Here is a 20,651-nt window from a genome sequence, read left to right as displayed (position 1 = left end):
AAGTATTTCTACCTGATTTAATCCATAAAAAAAGTTTTGTTGGAATAAATTTCTAAATTTAAGTTGAAACAGTGATGTTAAATTATATTTTTGGCTTGAATAAAACCAGTTGCCATTTTTTTTCCACACAGCTCGACTACTCTACCTCCTTTGTTGGCCTCCATATTTCTCCATGAATACATCCATTTGAATGGTGTTGTTTGAATTGCCTGTAATCTGCAGAAATGCTCTGCTGAGGTCTCCAACAATATTTTCAAGGGTCCGGTGCCTCACTACCTTAAGTTTTCCATTAAGATGTCCATTGATCTCTCTAGTCTACATGAGGGGCTCATGCTGAACTAGAAAAACACTGCATTCTTTGGTTAGCACCTGGATCATTCTGATATAATTGTGCTGGATAATTTTTAGGATTTTTAAAAATAATTTCATTTGAAAAGGTTACTGCTGAACTTTCCAGAAATCACATTTTCCCACTTCAGCTCCAAAGTATCATTATTAACTATGATGTCAGAAAAAAGAAACCGCAATTTTAATTAGTGAAATGTCACAGCATAATGGGACTGAACTGAAAGTTAAGGGACATGGACAAAAACTACAGACTAAAGCTTATGCACCAGAGAAACAAATGCGCCGCCATCTTTATAATGTTGTGTTTGAAAATTAGCTGAAGTGGTTTATTGTAGATTTAACGAAAGTTATCATGAGCATTGTAGGCTAATGTTTGAAGCGGATTTCATAATAAATGTCAGTATAAGATTTCAAAACGAGCAGTTCATTCATAAATCCGTAAGATCTTACCTTCTTTCTGTGGAAAATTAAAGGAGAAGTTCACTTTTAAAATGAAAATTCTGTCATCATATAATCACCCTCATGTTGTTTCAAACCTGTATGAATTTCTTTCTTCTGCTGAACAGAAATGAAGATATTTAGAAGAATATCAGTAACCAGTTTTTGGGTCCCATTGACTTCCATAGTAGGAAAAAAATATACTATGGAAGTCAGTGGGACCCAAAAACTGTCTGGTTACTGACATTCTTCTAAATATTTTCCTTTCTGTTCAGCAGAAGAAAGAAATTCATACAGGTTTGAAACAACATGAGGGTGATTATATGATGACAGAATTTTCATTTTAAAAGTGAACTTCTCCTTTAAATACAAACCCGGAAGACAGAACAAAACAAGCGCAGCGCTGAAAAGGGGCTTTATTTTGGTAACTTGCCTAAAAATGTACTTTTTTAAATATAGGCCTACACAAATATTACACACTATGCAAAAGTCTGTCAGGTATATGACTATCAGTACTGTTACTTTATTAGTAGCAAGTCATGGGGATATGCATTACAAAAATTGACCATTTTCGTGAATGATTAATGTAATAATAGCATAAATGTAACGAAAAAGTGATTCTATCATTCATTTTAACCGTCACTCAAAGTGACCATTGTTTTTTGTATTTTATATAGGCCTATGGGGATTATCATTTTACAAAACCGCGAAGTTTCAGTTCTTACAATTCTGCCACTCCATCTCCATAGAAACACCTTTTTGGCGTCTGAACTGAAGTCTTAATGGGCGTTAGCCAAGTCTGAGGAAACGATTGGCTAGTGTTCATTCGACTGACATAGTCTGAGACCAATAGACGAAAGGTTTGTAACGATTTTACCGTAATTCACCAATCAAATCCAAAGATTAAAACGAACTGTTTTTCTATTGGACTACGGCACTCGGCTTCCGTTTTGAACGCAACGATTGCGTAGTGGTGATTGTAACAGAGGCAGTTTGTTTTGCTTTTCATCCATTAGCTTTTAGATTACTACAGTTTGATATGTATTTTGGTCTTTACGTTTTTGCCGTTAATTCGCGCAATAAATACAAGAAGCAATGGTAAACAATTATTAGACCTATACTTGCTGCATGTACTGTAGGTGAACGGTGATTTCTGAAGGTTTTATCGACTATAAGTTACATCACGCATGGCAAGACAGGGAGTATCAAGACCAAAGGTAGCGGTTATAAACGATTATATATGTTTTAATTATTATATATATGATACTGTGTAAGTTATTATGCTGTGTTTTGTTTAGCATTAAAGCCAATTGTCTTGCAGGTGGTCTCATCAGGCAGACTGACGGGGTCCGGACGGGGACAAATACACAAAAAACGGTAACAAACCGGATAAAAAATATCCTAGATAAAAGATATAATAGAATGAATTTTATTAATTTTAGAATGCTATTTGTTTCACACATTTAACAAACATAAATGTTGTCTGGTTTAGTTTTGCTGGAAGATGTGTGCCTCCTCTTGAACCAGCGTATTCTCTATATTCTACAGACTCTGAAGATCAGGTAAAGAAGCCACATACATGAGGTTGTGTATAAAGAATCAGTATCATGATTTTTAAATTCACGTGACATTCTTTCACACTGAAAATTGCTTCCAGGTGACAACAATACACATGGGACTGGACCGATGTGCTGCTTTACTCAATGGAATACTACAAGCAGAACAAGCAGGTATTGTATTTACAAAATCAGACCTAATTTTCTGTGTTTAGCAATTAGTGATGAGATTAATAATCTTCACACAACAGAATCAACAGAATCTAAGCCCAAACAACAGGGAACAAAAACCTGCACCTTCAAGTCCAAACCCAAGAATTTATCAAGAAAAATCGAGACTGACAAAAAAAAGCATGGGAAGAAGACAACCACGGCAATACATGTGAAAAAAAGGGCAGGTAATGTACTCTAATATAGTGTACATCGTTTTTTCATCTTAGACATACTTGTGGAATATCTGTTTTTTATGGAAGCTGGTTTCCACCATGGAATAAAAAAAGGTAAATGCCACTTTATATCTTAAGTGGCATTTATCTTTATATAAAAAACCTCCCAATCCTGACTTTATCCTTGTAATTGTGAGTTTAGATATAAAGTCAGAATTGCGAGTTTACAGTATATCTCACCATTCTGACTTTTTCTCAGAATGGTAAGATATAAACTCACAATTGTGAGTTATAAAGTCTGAATCGTGAATTGCAAGGAAAAAAAAGGTCAGAATTGTGAGATAAAAAGTCACAATTACTTTTTTTTTTCTTAACAAGCTTCCATTGTTTTTGAAAATATATCTTTGTCAATCTTTTCGTTTCATTTTCCTCCTTTATTGTATATGTGTGAATGCCACAGCAGAGTGATTCTTTTTAACAACCATTTGCAGAAGCACAAAATACGGCTTCACAGCCTATTGTATCTTTCTTACTGTAGCTGCAGTGCAGAAGACCATTCAATCCTCCAGTTGTCACCTGAGTCCAGCAGGGCAGCCGAGTTGTCGTGGTAATCATCATCAGAACCCTGGGGTCAGACGGGCACAAGGATCACAGGATCAGCCTTCAGCACTGACCCGTGTAACGCAAGCAGAACATGCGCAGCAAGTCTCAGTTCCACTGGCCTCCTCTCAGCCGGCTGCTAGCTGTAATCTGCCGACTTCTGGTAAACAGGCACGCTCACTAACACATTATATATTTAATTCTGTGGGTTCTGTAAAGGGCCTGCTCAAATGATGATCATTTATAATAATGTCTTACTGTACTTCTGTCTTACTTAACTTTTTTACTCACCAGCTGCTGTGGCTAGTGGTTTTCCAAAGTTACTAGCCACTCAGCATTTTCACTGGCCACAGTTTTGACATCGATACCATGGGGAAAAACTGCCATATAGATATTTTTAATATTATCTGTGGCTCAATAATATTATATATAATAATAATAATATTATAATGGCTTTATGTGCACTCACTTTGGGTGTGAGCACAAAATTAAGTAAAATATGCTCAATCCCACGTCGAAATTCAAGCCCTGTAACGCTAACAATATTCATCCGGAGCAAATGAAACGAGTGTGTGAGGGGAGGCGGGTTTGTGTGTCAACTCGCTGTCAAAGAGATGGGAGAGTGGGAAAGCGCAGCTGGTCAATTTTATTGGAATTCTTGCATCTAATCGTGCATCTATTCTGGGGAAAATGAGTATTGGAAGCGTTTCAGATATTTCAGAATCAATATGGTTTGAAAAATCAATATTTTTGACAACACTACATTGCACTTAGTTTATTATTTAAGATTCCTTTTTAAAAGACTTGGAAAAATGTATGTATTATATAAAAAATTCAACCCGCCAATATGGCTAGTAGTAGTTGACTGTGTTACACGACACTGCTGAAATCCACCCACATTTGGCGGGTGTAAATGTCAAGCCCTGCTGATATCATATCCAAATGGTTTCTCCCTCTGTTTGCAGGTCAGGTTCACACATCCACTGTATTTAACTGTCGGCTGACTACATCGACTCCTGCATTGAGCCCCCAGAGACCTGGATCAGCTCACAGTGAACCTGTAAATTTACTGCACTACTTTGCAAACTAAAATAAAACAGTGAGGGTTGTCAATCAATTAAAAAATTAATCAATTGCATAAAATACATGATATGGTGATTAATCAAATGATTCTATGTTCTTTGGCAGACAAGTAAAGCGTCTATTTGTTTTATTATTATAACTAAACATAAGCCTATCACTTTAACACTTTTGCATAGTCTATGTAAATTATTCACTACTATGTACTGTACATATGTGTCAAAGTTACTTTGCCATTCAAACGTTTGGGATTGTTGAGAATTTGGTAATGTAGTCTCTTATGCTTACCAAGGCTGCATTTGTTTAATTAAAAAGTACAGTAAAAACAGTAATATTGTGAAATATTATTACAACTTAAAACAAACTCTTTTTCTATTTGAATATATTTAGAAATGTAGTTTATTTCTGTGATGCCATAGCTGAATTTTATCAGCCATTAATCCAGTCTTCAGTGTCCTGTCTATTTTCTGGTTACTTTTACACTCTGAGACAAGTAGGGAAACAGATCTAATGAGTAAAAGTGTCAGTCACCTTGCTTTCGTCTTTCTCTGTTGTTTTTAGTGTACTTCAAAGTGTGTACTGAGCAGTGGTGGCTCATCTGGGGAGTTTCATCAGTCGAGGGCCATGAGTGCTGCCATCCCCTCCTGCCCTCATGCTTCTGAAGAAATGTCTGCCAATCCAAATCAGTATGTGGCTTCTTTCTCAATGCCACCCGCAGTCCAACGACAGTCTCCAGTTACTGTATCTCCTGTCCAAAATGGGTCCTGCACTCCAGTAGGGCATGGGCTGCCTATAATCACCAGCCCTGACTGCAGTGTTCCTCAGGTTAAACTGACATCATCCACTGGGTCCTTGATCTGCCCCTCAGCAACACAGACGCCCAACCAGCTCCTGGTCAGCCAGACTCAGCCTGATCCAAATGGACCAGTACAGGAGATCTGCTCTGAGGAGAGTGCAGAGGATGAAGATGAAAAATATGGGCTGGACAATACAGCTGTCAGAGACATCAGCTGTCAGACCAGCTATGAGAAATTAACAGTTCTGAGTCACAAACCCACCAGTCCAGAGAAAACCGCACAGAAAGTGGTGACTGTTAAATATCTGCTGGGAGAGCTGAAGACTTTAGTTGCTAATCAGGGTGAGAATATTTCATTTATTTTCAAATTTATTTTTTAAATCTTTGACTTTCCATCCATCTTAAGTACTTGGATTTAGGAAATCTCAAAACCCTCAAAGTCAGCATGAAACTTTGCAAAAGACATTTCTTCCCTGTTGTGACGTAGAGTGAAATTCTATTCTACAAAATTTTACATCTAGAAAAAATGTAGGGCGGGACTGGATTTTGTCCATGTGGAATTGATTGGATGGTTGTGGTTTGCTATGGCTGTGATGTCATGTGAGTGACAGGTTGTCCTGTCCTCGCTCCAATAAATACATCATCAGAGAAGAGAAGAGATGTTACTGCAATTGGGAGAAGTTATTTTAATTAAAGATTGTGAGGGCACATGAATTAAAAAAAAACAAAAAAACAAGGATGTGCATGGATAAATCATTTATGATAAATACTGCGATATTCCATAAAAAAAAAAGAATTGTCAATTTTGATTTCATGGTGACTTTAAAGCCACACCGCGGAACTTTTGCGGGCGCTAGGGGCGCTAGACCTGTAACTTTCACGTCTAGCGCCCCTAGAGGCCACAAGCGCCACAGCACTGTCGCAAAAGTCTGCTCCATGAGTATATCAGAGCCTATGGTCACGTGATGGCCGTAAAGCGATACGTTCTCCAGGTCACATGACCTGGCCAACGACGGTCCGTCTTCTCCAAACTTACATAGGCGGTATTTCAAGAGGGCAGCCCCGCTCGGAGCATTAATAGTGTCAAACGCTGTATATTGGCCTGAGGAATCATTTAAAATAACTCGTATGCGTCAACTCTTTAGGTCACAAAGTCCACGGTGTGGCTTTAAAGTGACTTTAAGTCTTCATGTTGTTCCAAACCTGTATGACATTCTTTCTTCTGTGAAACTCGATTTAAAATATATTTTGCAGAATGTTTTTATATAGACTTTTTTATATGACTTTAATTATATAGACAAGACATTTGTCAGCATATCTTTTTTTAAATTTGATATTTTTCTCTATGTTGTTGTCAGGGTCTTATTACAGGGCTGTCTTCCAATCATCTGGAAGTTATCATTTATAAAAGTTGATATCCTGTTTCAAACTTGAGATGGTTAACTAATTCACTTTCTTTAACAATCAAAAAATTGGACATTGGCATTTAAGCAGATTTTTCCCCTCTGGGTGTTATTTTCAAGTTTTATTACACGTTTTCTCTTCTGTGCAGACAGTGAAGCTGTGCGCCTGATCTCTGAGGTGGAGCAGAGTATCTCACTACTTCCTGTCATGGTGGGCAGCACCAACATCCAGGCTGAGATTGCGCTCGCTTTACAGCCACTCAGGAGTGAGAATGTACAGCTGCGAAGGTCAGCAACTCAAAGAGTGTTTACAGACATGCATGTCAGTGTGTTGCAAGGATGTGTGTGAATTTGTATAAAGGCTATTAAATGATTAAAGACTCTAATTGAATGAATTATGATATGCCAATTAATCAGATTAACCGCATATCAGTGTGTTGGGAAAAGCTCCCACATCAAGTTAAGTCAGTTACTTTATGATGTTGTGGCAGACAAAGGCATTGAATAGATTTTGGGTGTTGATGTATTTTGTGGGCGGAGCCTACCTGGTGGCAGAAAGTAGTATAGTATATGGATAGTAGTTCGAATATAATTACAACATGACGCCTTCTCCAGTTATTTGAATGGTTTGCCAGCAGAAGACATGTTGTCATACACTAATTAAGCTAACCCTTAGCAATAGGATAAGTTTTCCTGACCCGTACTCACGGTCATATTTGGGTCAAGAAACCAACTAAATGACCAAAATTACAGTGGCTGGACATCTTCGTATTCCTTGTGGAAAAAACCCAGCATCTAAAAGCTCAAGGCATACAAATCTCTTTGCGCATAATCGCATATAATTTTGTACTTTGGTCATGTCGAATGTATTATGGACCAAGGTACTGCCTAGTCAGTGGCAAAAACACAAAACGCAGCAATACAAGTCAAACAACAATATACTAATGGCGAACTGCACTTGCAATGTCTGGGTCAGGACAGTAGGCTACAACTTTTTCATGATAAAACACTAGAATTACTACTTCTACTACTATCTAGTCTATGTAAAATGTAATCGAGGGAATAATGTATTCGCCCTACAGTTACAGCATGAAATAAACTTAAACCTATCAACTGTTTTTGTAATTTATGTAAATCTATTGTTTACATCAAATGTATGCTTTATTTATCAGTCCACTCTGTCTAAATGGTTTGCACTAAATGTCTGCGTTTAGCTTCAAAGGGCATCTTAAGACGATGGTATTGTATGAAAATGAAGACCATCTTTTTTCCAATCCGATTCTGACATCTAAAGGCACAAGACATTTTTTCCATTATTTTGTGGATCTCGCCCTATTTTCCTCCATTTGTTACGACTGTTTTTCTGCCACCATAATGCTCACACAACTGCAGTGACGTAATTGTGATGTTTACTACCAAATGGTCTATAGCATACAAAAATATATTTTTTGTTTTATTTGCATGGCATTGGACATAAGCTTGTGAAGAATGTGTTAATTTTTCAAATTAATCACACTTAAATTGATAACCCTAATTTGTGTTTATTTGTCTCCCAGGCGTTTGCGAATACTCAATCAGCAGTTATTGGAGCGAGAGAGAGCAGAACGGCGAGCCAGACCGGAGGCCTGTGACATGGAGGGTGAGTGGAGCCATGCTGTCTTCTCTCTGTTCTGTCTGTAAAGGGCTTGACTTCAGAAGGAATACATCATATGGAAGAGTAAATGTGCAAATATGTAAATATATTTTTAGAATTTAGCATTTTATTGTCTGTCTAGCTGAGTGGATGCATGAAAACAACCTTTGTGAATCACTGGCATGGTTCTGTTACAGTGGTTGCGTTGCAGTCTCTAAACTTCACTCTACAAACTCAGTTAAATGAGAGCCGTAGGGAGCTTGATGATCTGCAACAGGAGAACATGAGACTACGGAAAGCTATGGAGGACAAAGACAGTGAACTGAAGCAGCACAAAGAGTTGTGCGAGTTAGAGAACAGTCGGCTAAGGCTGGGTAAGAGTATTCTCTTATTGTGTTGTAGATTTAAATCATGTTTCCATTTGGAAAGGAAATTTATATTATATTAGTTTGGTTGTTTTTTATTTCATTCATTTCATTATTTTTTGATCATTTTCTCAAAATGTTCATGGTATTGATACCCCCATAGTATTTTGTTGTGAATATCTGAACATGCAATATATCAAAAGAAAGAACAGACCCTCTGCTTTTAAGCAAAAAAAAAAACAAACAATTTTATTCTAGCATGCATTCTTTTATTTTATCAACAAAAAGCTGAGGAAATCACATTTTTGTCAAAGACTACGTCCAGAAATTTAATGCACTGTGAACTAACATGAACAACTAACATTAAAAAAAAAGTTAATAAGTGCTGTAAAAAAAACATATTGTTTGTTATTTGTTCAAGTTAATGCATTAATGTCATTGGAATAATCTGCTAACTAATGAAAGTGAAAAAAAGTGACGTGAAGGCAAAGTATGCTAACCCAGACTTGGAATTTGTCCTCTGCATTTAACCTATCCAAGTTAGTGCACAAACATTAGGAGCAGCGAGTAGTGAACACATAGCCTGGCAAGCCAGACCTACATCAAGATGTTAGGTCTGGCAACTCACCATAGACGCGGCTCAATCCGAGGGGCGGGATAAACGGCTGTCTTTCAAATTCCCTCTGCACGCAATAGGACAGCGCTTCAACCAACCAGAGCGTTTTCCCAACAGCGGAGCTAGTTGATAGATTCAACTTTTGCCATATCTGTCTGGCAAAACTACGAACACATCTTCCTTTTTTTAAAGAATGACTTAAGTGCCGTTCTTTGCTCTTTTCTCAAAGAAAAACTTAACTCCAAGTCCTCCATTGTCGCGGCCAAAGCCGATTCGAAAGATGTTCGCCAGCAGCAGCCATTCTTTGTTTTCAAGTAGCAGGTAACCGTCGCAACTCTGTCGTCATATGTTAAGCCCGCCCTACTCTATACACGACGTGATTGGCCTGACCCAATTTAGGTTTTTGCAGCTCGAAAGTCAATGGAGAGTTGCTAGACTGCCCTGGCTGCAAAATACATTTTGCTGCCGATAGGGTGTGTCTAGATTTCTAGGCTAGTGAACACACACACACACTGCAAACCCATGGACACACACCCGGCAAACCGTGGAGACACACCTGGAGCAGTGGGCAGCCATGTGCTGCTTGCTGAAAGGCACTGCAGTCAAGGGTATTGAGGGTGGAAGAGAGCGCTGTTCATTTACTCCCCCACCTACATTTTCCTGCCTGCATTGAGAATCGAATCTGACTCTCTAACCATTAGGCCATGACTGCCCAACATTTACAAATATTAATGTTTACAAATTAGACTTCATTGTAAGGTGTTATCGTTGACTTTATAATCACTATATTTACTATATTACTGTTAAATTGACATTTCAAGCCCTTTTCTTTCTGCTGTAAGTGATTGTCATGCTATTTTACCCACGCAGAGATGAGTGAAGCATTAGCTGAAATGCAGAGGTACCAGAGTAAACTCAAAAAGGATGAGATTGAGAAGACTGTACTGTCTCTGAGTCTCCAGCAGAGTGAGGCAGAGGTCAGCAGACTGCAGGAAGTTATCAGGTAATTTAATAAGTGGTTCTTATCTGATGAGTTGGGTACTGTATGTTCTGATAGTGTCACGGACAACAGTGAAATACGATGCTAAATGCAAATGATCATATAATTGTTAGTACTTAAAGGTGCCGTAGGTGATTCTCTGCAGAAACATTTCTTTGTTATGCTGATTGAAAGTCTCCTCATATCCTGATAGCAATCACTCTGTTAAGTGGTCTAAATTTATTTTTATAAATATGTAATCTGTGGAAGGTGTAGGACCATAAAATGTTTATTCAATCATTGCATTCGGTCCGAACCGTCCTATAGCATGCGTTCACTTTCGGTCGATGTGTGTTTGCATACCACTGCGCAGGCTGTTCACGCAGACATAATAATTCATCAGCACGTTCAGGTACGCTGTGAAGACAGAGAGAGAATGGCAAGTAGCAACAACCTCACTTTCCTTCTGAACCGACAACAAGTGGCACTGGTAAAGGATCTACGATCTATATATCTTCTTTGGAGCCAAGCAGACTCTCATCGTGGGAACCCTGTCATGCAAGAAATATTATAACACACTGACAAGTTTTGCTAGCTAAACAAACCGAAAACTTGCTGCATCTAATTCTGTTTTTAAGAATTTGTTTACGTTTGGTATTGTAGTGTTACTAACTCTACTAATAAAGTTTTCTCACCGGTGAATGACACATGATATTGGTATTGCAGTAACGTTGTCTCCAGTCTTCGAGGCTGTGCGCGTTCATGCTTTCAGGAGGTGTGACTTTGGATGGCGATTTGCAGGGAGGGTGGGGCGTACGCTTTCACTGCTATCAGGCTAAAGTTAGCATTTTCCCAGATGTCCTACAGCACCTTTAAGATAGTAAAATAAATATCCTCATCAGCTTTTAAAAATAGGAGAAAACTCGTCTGATTTGTTGTTGACTTCAAAGGCTGTGCATCCAGTCAATCAAACTTTTTTGATGCACATTCATTAGTTCACCCAAAACTGAAAATTGATTGATTTGTTGTTGACTTCAAAGGTTGTGCATCCAGTCAATCAAACTTTTTTGATGCACATTCATTAGTTCACCCAAAACTGAAAATTCTGTCATCATTTACTCACCCTCATGTTCCTGTTACTCACCAACCTATGAATTTCTTTCTTCTGCTAATCACAAAAGAAGATATTTTAAAGAATGTTGGTTACCAGACAATTGACGGTAGCCATTGCCTTCCAATAGTCAATAGCTACTGTCAACTGTTTGATGACAGAATATTCATTTTTGGGTGAACAATCCATTAAGCCATGTTAGATATGCCAACATGGACAGGTTGTGTGACAAGCCCTCATCTTTTTGAGTGTGGGACAAGCCATTTTGATAGCATTATGTTGCCTTTTGATGTTCACTCATGAATCACTCATCTAAACTATAAAGAAATTACGTCTTCAAATGAAATCTTGAGAATCTAGCATGTAACCGAAGATGTATGTGAGATGTCGGTCATTGTAACTTTTGTTTTTTCATGCACACAGAAATCTGGAGAGAAGTCAAACAAAAGACACTAGCAAATATTCTCCTCAGCAGGACTTGTGCCAATCAAACTCTCAGCTTACTAAGAGTGTTCTGGAATTGCATGAAAATGCACAGAGGGAGTCAACTGTGTCAGATCAACTTTCAAACTCTGTAAAGACCTACCTTCAGACCCTGGAGGGCATCGGACGGGCCTCTCCTCTCCACCGAGTTCACTGTAAGTCCCAGACATTACAACCTGTCTCCCCTGGTCAGATTAATGGTGGAAAAGACAACTTTATGCCATCAGATGTTAAAGTCTGCTCACCAACGGATAGTGATATACACAAACAAACCCTGGAAACTATAGCTGAGAATATTCCTCAGTCAGAAGAGCAGAAAAGAACAATGTTTGCTCCTTTAAAAGAGACTCCAGTAGTGCCACTTCCCTCAGGAGTTGCTCATAGTAAACCGCTAACTCAGTGTAATGAGCTGAAAACAGCCAAGAATCAAAGAGAAGACGTGGATGCGGATGTAGGGCTTAAAAAATATATGGGCCGTGCTTTTGAAAAGCTGGACATCTCAGATGGGCTCCACATTCAGGATGCAAAGAATGATGGGAGAGATTTCCTTTCAGAACATCAAGGTGTGGCCTTGCAGTTAATTCAGAAAAATAAGGGCCTGAATAATCAATCGGTGCAATCTCTGCGTGCCCGAAGGATGGGTGTTCAGTCAGCATTCTTTGGACACCCTTCAGTGATGGAGAACACCTTTTCCTCTTGTGATATTAAATCTTTAGCCTCTGATTGGAGCATAAACTCCTGGTCCACGTTTAACACACAGGATGAACAAAATTTTAGGGATGGGCTTGCAGCACTAGACGCCAGCATAGAAAGTCTGCAGAAGACCCTGAGAGTTGATCGAAACAAGTAATTTAGTATTTCTGAATGCTGAGTGTGTTGTTTTTAATTGGATTACATGTAATTAATGGATATCTTTACATGTCTCTTTATTTTTATTAAATTATTATGTGAAACATCAGTGAATATTACATTTCTCATTGTATTTTTTTCTTTGGTCTTAAGACTACATTTCCGCTAGGGTTCCCTACCATCTCGTATTACACAGAAACATGAGGTATTTAAGCAAACAATGTGCCCCATATTAAATCTCTACAGGGCAGTTTGTCCTGTATTGTATCATTATACATCCAAACGGCTCACATTAAACCTCTGGAACACCTAACACATTATTTAAATATCCTTAGGCAAGTTAAAAATGCCAGACACTAATTTTAGGCCGCCAGACATTAAGCTGACTGGAGGGCTCTGGAACTGAGGTGGTAAATAGGGGAAATTAAATTTATATTTAATTTGGCATTTACATTATCCCCTTTTCACCATGTCTGATTTAGTGAACTGAAACAAACACACACACACACACTCAAACTCAAATTAGGTTTGTCTACATCTGTGGAACGCTGGGGCCCTTGTTAGCAAGCATTGTTAGGGCAACCTCTAAGGGAAAGGGTGCAGGATGACCAGGCTTGAGGAAAGATCATTTTTATGATTGTTACACAAGGTGCTTTCCCAAAAGAAGCATTAAGTCCAGTCTTGAACAATTTGTTGTCAATGGGAGTTTTAAAAAGCATTTGACAGTCTATGATTATTATTAATATAAGATGTTTTAAATCTAAAAATGTGAAAAAACATGGACGGCGGAGCCTACTTACAATTCTGATATATTCCGTGGTGTCCGTCTTCAAGGCAAATTTCAGTGCCACCTGATCAACAAAAAACTTTGCACATGTCAACTATTACAATTTTTACAGAGGTCATGTCATTTTTCAACAACTCAAGTGCCCTTACGGTCTTATCACTTTCCCTAAATTGTGGACATAATATAAATTAAGAATGGACTGGAAAGGATACAATGAGACAAAACAATTGGCTAACTAGATACTGAGAGTAAAATATAAAAGCTTAAGGCCATCCTTCAAGCGAATCCCTGCCGATTTCATAGTGGCTCAAAATGGCACCTACAAAAAAATAAATCACTGGAGTTGACAACATAAACAACATTTTTCATAATTGTTAAACTTGGACTTAGCTGAATATGAAGATGAGGCTTTTGATGTACAGAGTTCCAGTAAACCACATTGGCATTCACATCACATGAGATTCACCTTCAGTACCCTGGTCCTCCACTTTTAATCTGTGACCTGAGCCGGGTCAGAGAAATAACGAAGTAACGATAGGGCGAGTCCATCCTCCTCCTCTTTCTCGCCTGCCTCTCGATTCCCTCACCAACACCAATGGGCTGAAAATGGTTCACCACCACATTAGTGCTGGATGTTGGAGGTGCACTTTGATCGAAGTTGAACACCAAATCATTCTCAGCTTTTGCGCTGCGAGAGCAACTTCTTGTCAAAACAAAAAAAACCCTTTGGAGTTGCACACAAAAAGTATTCTCGTCGTTTTATAAACTTAAGATTGAGCCACTGTAGTCACTTGGACTACTTTGATGATGTCTGTATTACCTTTTCTGGACATGGACAGTATACCGTACATACATTTTCAATGGAGGGACAGAAAGCTCTTGGACTAAATCTAAAATATCTTAAACTGTGTTCCGAAGATGAACGGAGGTCTTACGGGCTTGGAACGACATGAGGGTGAGTCATAATGACATAATTTTCATTTTTGGGTGAACTAACCCTTTAACACATTAACCTGACATCGCTAGCTTCAATCTAAAGCATTATTGCTAGCACAACACGCTAGTAATTCGCGGCACAAATGATGTTTGACTCGCCAGTCGGAGATCACCAAAATTAATGTTAAAGAGGTGTGTGAACTCGCAAGTACGATGTCAGGCACTATAATTTGCTCTGGCCCCCTTCCTGTTCGCAGGAGTGATGATATACTTAGTAGATTGTCCTCACTCAATGGCTGGTTGTCTAAGTGGTGTCCGCAAAATAATATAGAATTCATAGACAATTGGAAAAGTTTTTGGGGCAGACCTGACCTGTTGAAAAGAGATGGTATTCATCCCTCCTGGGATGGTGCTGCTCTTCTCTCTAGTAATATGGCACATAGTCTTTAGAGCTCAAACATGACAATCTGGGGCTCAGGTCAGGAAGCAGACAGACTGGCTAAACCGACCGTCTGCTAGCTGTCTCACGTCACCAAGGTCAGATAAATCCCATCACATAGAGCCTCTTTCACCTAGATATCATCAATAGAGACTGTGTCTGTTCCCCGAATTAGGAAATACAAAAAACTTCCAAACCCATCTAAGGTTAAAAATGTAATTGATGTTCAACAAATAAAAAACAGATATAATACAAATGAGCAAATGATAAAGCTTGGGTTGCTGAATATTAGATCCCTTACTTCAAAAGCACTTATTGTTAATGACATGATTACAGACTATAATCTAGATGTGCTGTGTTTGACAGAAACCTGGCTAAAACCAAACGATTACATTACTTTAAATGAGACCACCCGCAAGATTACAGTTATAAACATGAACCTCGTCTGAAAGGCAAAGGGGGAGGTGTTGCTGTAATTTACAGTAATATTTTTAGAATTACTAAGAAGTCTAGTTTCAAATATAATTCTTTTGAAGTGTTGGTGCTTAATATAGCAATATAAAGTGTAAAATGATAAATCACGTTTGAGATTTGTGCTGGCTACTGTATACAGGCCACCAGGGCACCATACAGACTTTATCAAATAATTTGCTGACTTTCTATCAGAGTTAGTACTGGCTGCAGATAAAGTCCTAATTGTTGGTGATTTTAATATACATGTAGATAACGAAAAAGATGCATTGGGACTGACATTTAAAGACATTCTTAACTCTATTGGAGTTAGACAACATGTGTCAGGACCTACTCATTGTCGTAATCATACCCTAGATCTAATATTATCACACGGAATCAATGTTGATGCCGTTGAAATTCTGCAGCAGAGCGATGACATCTCAGATCATTATCTAGTCTTGTGTAAACTTCATTTAGCCAAGGCTGCAAAGCCGACTCCGTGTTACAAATATGTTAGACCTATCACTTCTGCCACTAAAGATTGCTTTATTAATAAACTTCCTGATCAGTTTCATCATCTCAGCATCCCAGATAGCTTAGAAGACCTCGATATTGCGACAGAAACTTTTAACTCTCTCTTTTCCAGCACTTTAGACACAGTTGCTCCGTTGCGCTTAAGAAGATTAAAGAAAATAGTCCAACGCTGTGGTACAACGAGCACACTCGGGCCCTTAAGAGAGCAGCCAGAAAAATGGAGCGCAACTAGAAGGAAACAAAACTAGAGGTATTTCGCATTTCATGGATAGAGAGCTCGACTGCATACAGAGAGGCCTAAAATGCTGCTAGATCTGCTTATTTTTCAACCCTATTAGAAGAAAATAAACAAAACCCTAGGTATTTATTTGAAACAGTGGCTAAACTAACGAAAAATAAAGCCCTGAAGTTTCCAAGCAGCACAGCAGTAATGACTTTATGAACTTCTTCACTTATAAGATTGATAATATCAGGGAGAAAATTATAACTATGCAACCGTCTACTACAGTATCGCATCAGGCAGTGCATTGTAGTGTCCCTAAGGAAAAATTTTATTCATTCATTGCTATAGAAGAGGAAGAATTCGTTAAACTCGTTAAATCATCTAAATCGACAACATGTATGTTAGACCCTATACCGACTAAGCTACTGAAAGAGATGCTTCCAGAGGTCATAGATCCTCTTCTTAATATCATTAATTAATCTTTGTCATTAGGATATATTCCAAAAACTTTTAAGCTGGCTATGATTAAACCGCTTGTTAAAAAACAGCAACTTGATCGTACAGAATTAGTCAATTACAGGCCGATCTCGAATCTACCTTTTCTGTCAAAGATACTAGAAAAGGCGGTATCCTCACAACTATGTTGCTTTTTAGAAAGAAATGATATCTGCAAGGATTTTCAGTAAGGATTTAGACCGTACCATAGTACTGACTACTGAGACAGCTCTCATCAGAGTCACAAATGATTTGCTCTTATCATCCGATCGTGGTTGTATCTCTCTATTAGTGTTACTTGATCTTAGTGCTGCAATTGATAATATTGACCACAACATTCTTTTAAATAGACTCGAAAATTATGTTGGCATTAGTGGAATTGCATTAACATGGTTTAAATCATACTTATCTGACCGTTATCAGTTTGAAGCAGTAAATGAAGAGATGTCTCATCGATCACAAGTTCAGTATGGCGTACCACAAGGCTCAGTACTAGGACCGTTGCTTTTCAGTTTGTACATGCTACCCTTTGGAGATATCATTAGGAAGCATGGAATTAGTTTTCACTGTTATGCTGATGATACTCAGCTCTATATTTCTTCACACCCTGACGAAACTTACCAATTCACAAAATTAACGGAATGCATAGGTGATATAAAAAATTGGATGACTAGTCATTTCCTACTACTTAATTCTGAAAAAAACAGAGTTTCTAATTATTGGATAAAAAACGTCCTCACGTAATAATCTAGAATACTGTCTAACACTTGACGGCTGCTCTGTCAAGTCTTCGTCGTCGGTTAGGAACCTGGGTGTGCTCTTTGATACCAATCTTTCATTTGAAAGTCACAGTATCTGTAAAACCGCATTTTTCCATCTTAAAAATAAAAATTACTTCAATCTAAATCATTATTGCTAGCACAACATGCTAGTAATTCGCTAGCCTGTTAACATGCCATCTGTGCGCTCTTTATTTATTTATTTTTCTCGCACCTTTTACGAGTCCATCAAATAACTTAGGTGAGTAGGATCAGTCAACAAACACGGGAAGTCATGTCATCTCCTCTTATTGTTACTTGCACCTCATGCAACATGTTTAGCATATCCTTCTCTGTCAGCTCAGGATTTACATGTGATAAATGCAGGGAGATAGTAAAGCTGACAGGGAAGATTTCAGAACTAGAGACACGCATCCAAGCTTTAATCGAGGTTAATTGTAAGAGTGCGAGGGCTTTAGTTACTGCTTTGGATGCGACTAGCTTAGTGAACTCTTTACATTGTTCGGTTCCGGCTGAAGTAGAGCCCGTGCAGCAGGGCAATTGGGTGACGGTGAGAGGCTATAGTCGCGGGACAAAACACCGCTCTTCCGTTCCGATTACAACTTCAAATATATTCTCCCCACTCAGTGAAACACCCACTGTGAATCCTGTTGAATGTGCCCTAGTTATTGGCGATTCTATTACACGGAACATGAAAATAGAGACACCAGCCACCATAGTCACATGTTTGCCGGGAGCCAGAGCGCCTGACATCAAAGCAAATTTAAAAGTGCTGGCTAATGCTAATTGTAAATTCTCTAAGATTTTTATTCACGTTGGCACAAACGATGTTTGACTCGCCAGTCGGAGATCACCAAAATTAATGTTAAAGAGGTGTGTGAACTCGCAAGTACGATGTCAGGCACTATAATTTGCTCTGGCCCCCTTCCTGTTCGCAGGAGTGATGATATACTTAGTAGATTGTCCTCACTCAATGGCTGGTTGTCTAAGTGGTGTCCGCAAAATAATATAGAATTCATAGACAATTGGAAAAGTTTTTGGGGCAGACCTGACCTGTTGAAAAGAGATGGTATTCATCCCTCCTGGGATGGTGCTGCTCTTCTCTCTAGTAATATGGCACATAGTCTTTAGAGCTCAAACATGACAATCTGGGGCTCAGGTCAGGAAGCAGACAGACTGGCTAAACCGACCGTCTGGTAGCTGTCTCACGTCACCAAGGTCAGATAAATCCCATCACATAGAGCCTCTTTCACCTAGATATCATCAATAGAGACTGTGTCTGTTCCCCGAATTAGGAAATACAAAAAACTTCCAAACCCATCTAAGGTTAAAAATGTAATTGATGTTCAACAAATAAAAAACAGATATAATACAAATGAGCAAATGATAAAGCTTGGGTTGCTGAATATTAGATCCCTTACTTCAAAAGCACTTATTGTTAATGACATGATTACAGACTATAATCTAGATGTGCTGTGTTTGACAGAAATCTGGCTAAAACCAAACGATTACATTACTTTAAATGAGACCACCCGCAAGATTACAGTTATAAACATGAACCTCGTCTGAAAGGCAAAGGGGGAGGTGTTGCTGTAATTTACAGTAATATTTTTAGAATTACTAAGAAGTCTAGTTTCAAATATAATTCTTTTGAAGTGTTGGTGCTTAATATAGCAATATAAAGTGTAAAATGATAAATCACGTTTGAGATTTGTGCTGGCTACTGTATACAGGCCACCAGGGCACCATACAGACTTTATCAAATAATTTGCTGACTTTCTATCAGAGTTAGTACTGGCTGCAGATAAAGTCCTAATTGTTGGTGATTTTAATATACATGTAGATAACGAAAAAGATGCATTGGGACTGACATTTAAAGACATTCTTAACTCTATTGGAGTTAGACAACATGTGTCAGGACCTACTCATTGTCGTAATCATACCCTAGATCTAATATTATCACACGGAATCAATGTTGATGCCGTTGAAATTCTGCAGCAGAGCGATGACATTTCAGATCATTATCTAGTCTTGTGTAAACTTCATTTAGCCAAGGCTGCAAAGCCGACTCCGTGTTACAAATATGTTAGACCTATCACTTCTGCCACTAAAGATTGCTTTATTAATAAACTTCCTGATCAGTTTCATCATCTCAGCATCCCAGATAGCTTAGAAGACCTCGATATTGCGACAGAAACTTTTAACTCTCTCTTTTCCAGCACTTTAGACACAGTTGCTCCGTTGCGCTTAAGAAGATTAAAGAAAATAGTCCAAAGCCGTGGTACAACGAGCACACTCGGGCCCTTAAGAGAGCAGCCAGAAAAATGGAGCGCAACTAGAAGGAAACAAAACTAGAGGTATTTCGCATTTCATGGATAGAGAGCTCGACTGCATACAGAGAGGCCTTAAATGCTGCTAGATCTGCTTATTTTTCAACCCTATTAGAAGAAAATAAACAAAACCCTAAGTATTTATTTGAAACAGTGGCTAAACTAACGAAAAATAAAGCCCTGAAGTTTCCAAGCAGCACAGCAGTAATGACTTTATGAACTTCTTCACTTATAAGATTGATAATATCAGGGAGAAAATTATAACTATGCAACCGTCTACTACAGTATCGCATCAGGCAGTGCATTGTAGTGTCCCTAAGGAAAAATTTGATTCATTCATTGCTATAGAAGAGGAAGAATTCGTTAAACTCGTTAAATCATCTAAATCGACAACATGTATGTTAGACCCTATACCGACTAAGCTACTGAAAGAGATGCTTCCAGAGGTCATAGATCCTCTTCTTAATATCATTAATTCATCTTTGTCATTAGGATACATTCCAAAAACTTTTAAGCTGGCTATGATTAAACCGCTTGTTAAAAAACCGCAACTTGATCGTACAGAATTAGTCAATTACAGGCCGATCTCAAATCTACCTTTTCTGTCAAAGATACTAGAAAAGGCGGTATTCTCACAACTATGTTCCTTTTTAGAAAGAAATGATATCTGCGAGGATTTTCAGTAAGGATTTAGACCGTACCATAGTACTGACTACTGAGACAGCTCTCATCAGAGTCACAAATGATTTGCTCTTATCATCCGATCGTGGTTGTATCTCTCTATTAGTGTTACTTGATCTTAGTGCTGCATTTGATAATATTGACCACAACATTCTTTTAAATAGACTCGAAAATGATGTTGGCATTAGTGGAATTGCATTAACATGGTTTAAATCATACTTATCTGACCGTTATCAGTTTGTAGCAGTAAATGAAGAGATGTCTCATCGATCACAAGTTCAGTATGGCGTACCACAAGGCTCATTACTAGGACCGTTGCTTTTCAGTTTGTACATGCTACCCTTTGGAGAT

The 20,651-nt window shown here is 38.4% G+C and overlaps 2 protein-coding genes across 4 annotated transcripts in view; one reads left to right on the top strand and one right to left on the bottom strand.

The window, feature by feature from the left end:
* The window catches only part of ptger1a (prostaglandin E receptor 1a (subtype EP1)), a 44,572-nt gene extending 41,175 nt beyond the window's left edge, over positions 1-3,397 (bottom strand). The window contains exon 1 of one of the 2 annotated variants that reach the window (XM_084128344.1): positions 3,262-3,397. The gene's annotated coding sequence lies outside the window, so the exon portion shown is untranslated. The remainder of the gene's footprint in view (positions 1-3,261) is intronic. The other variant, XM_084128343.1, reaches the window with a different exon arrangement.
* LOC311092061 (coiled-coil domain-containing protein 14-like) lies at positions 1,718-12,752 on the top strand. 2 transcript variants are annotated; one of them, XM_084128341.1, is made up of 13 exons: positions 1,718-2,003; positions 2,108-2,163; positions 2,279-2,348; positions 2,444-2,516; positions 2,594-2,740; positions 3,267-3,491; positions 4,294-4,388; positions 4,970-5,546; positions 6,757-6,895; positions 8,164-8,246; positions 8,438-8,614; positions 10,092-10,224; positions 11,735-12,752. In XM_084128341.1, exons 1-13 carry the CDS (start codon positions 1,974-1,976, stop codon positions 12,642-12,644), a joined length of 2,715 nt encoding a protein of 904 aa, XP_083984467.1. In that variant the 5' UTR covers positions 1,718-1,973; the 3' UTR covers positions 12,645-12,752. The 2 variants fall into 2 exon arrangements, with proteins under 2 accessions (XP_083984467.1, XP_083984468.1); XM_084128342.1 differs by having other exon boundaries at positions 1,765-2,003; positions 2,603-2,740.
* Positions 12,753-20,651: the final 7,899 nt, after the last annotated feature.

This window comes from Abramis brama, assembly GCF_963993115.1.
Source record: "Abramis brama genome assembly, chromosome: 11".
Lineage (NCBI taxonomy): Eukaryota > Metazoa > Chordata > Actinopteri > Cypriniformes > Leuciscidae > Abramis > Abramis brama.
This window is presented reverse-complemented; position numbering and strand designations above follow the sequence as displayed.

What these genes read in the sequence shown, in the direction of transcription:
- LOC311092061 (XM_084128341.1), top strand. Translation starts at nt 1,974, where the DNA reads ATGGCAAGACAGGGAGTATCAAGACCAAAG. An exon ending in GGACAAATACACAAAAAACG is followed by an intron (nt 2,164 to 2,278) that starts GTAACAAACCGG and finishes TGTCTGGTTTAG; the next exon opens with TTTTGCTGGAAGATGTGTGC. An exon ending in CTACAGACTCTGAAGATCAG is followed by an intron (nt 2,349 to 2,443) that starts GTAAAGAAGCCA and finishes AATTGCTTCCAG; the next exon opens with GTGACAACAATACACATGGG.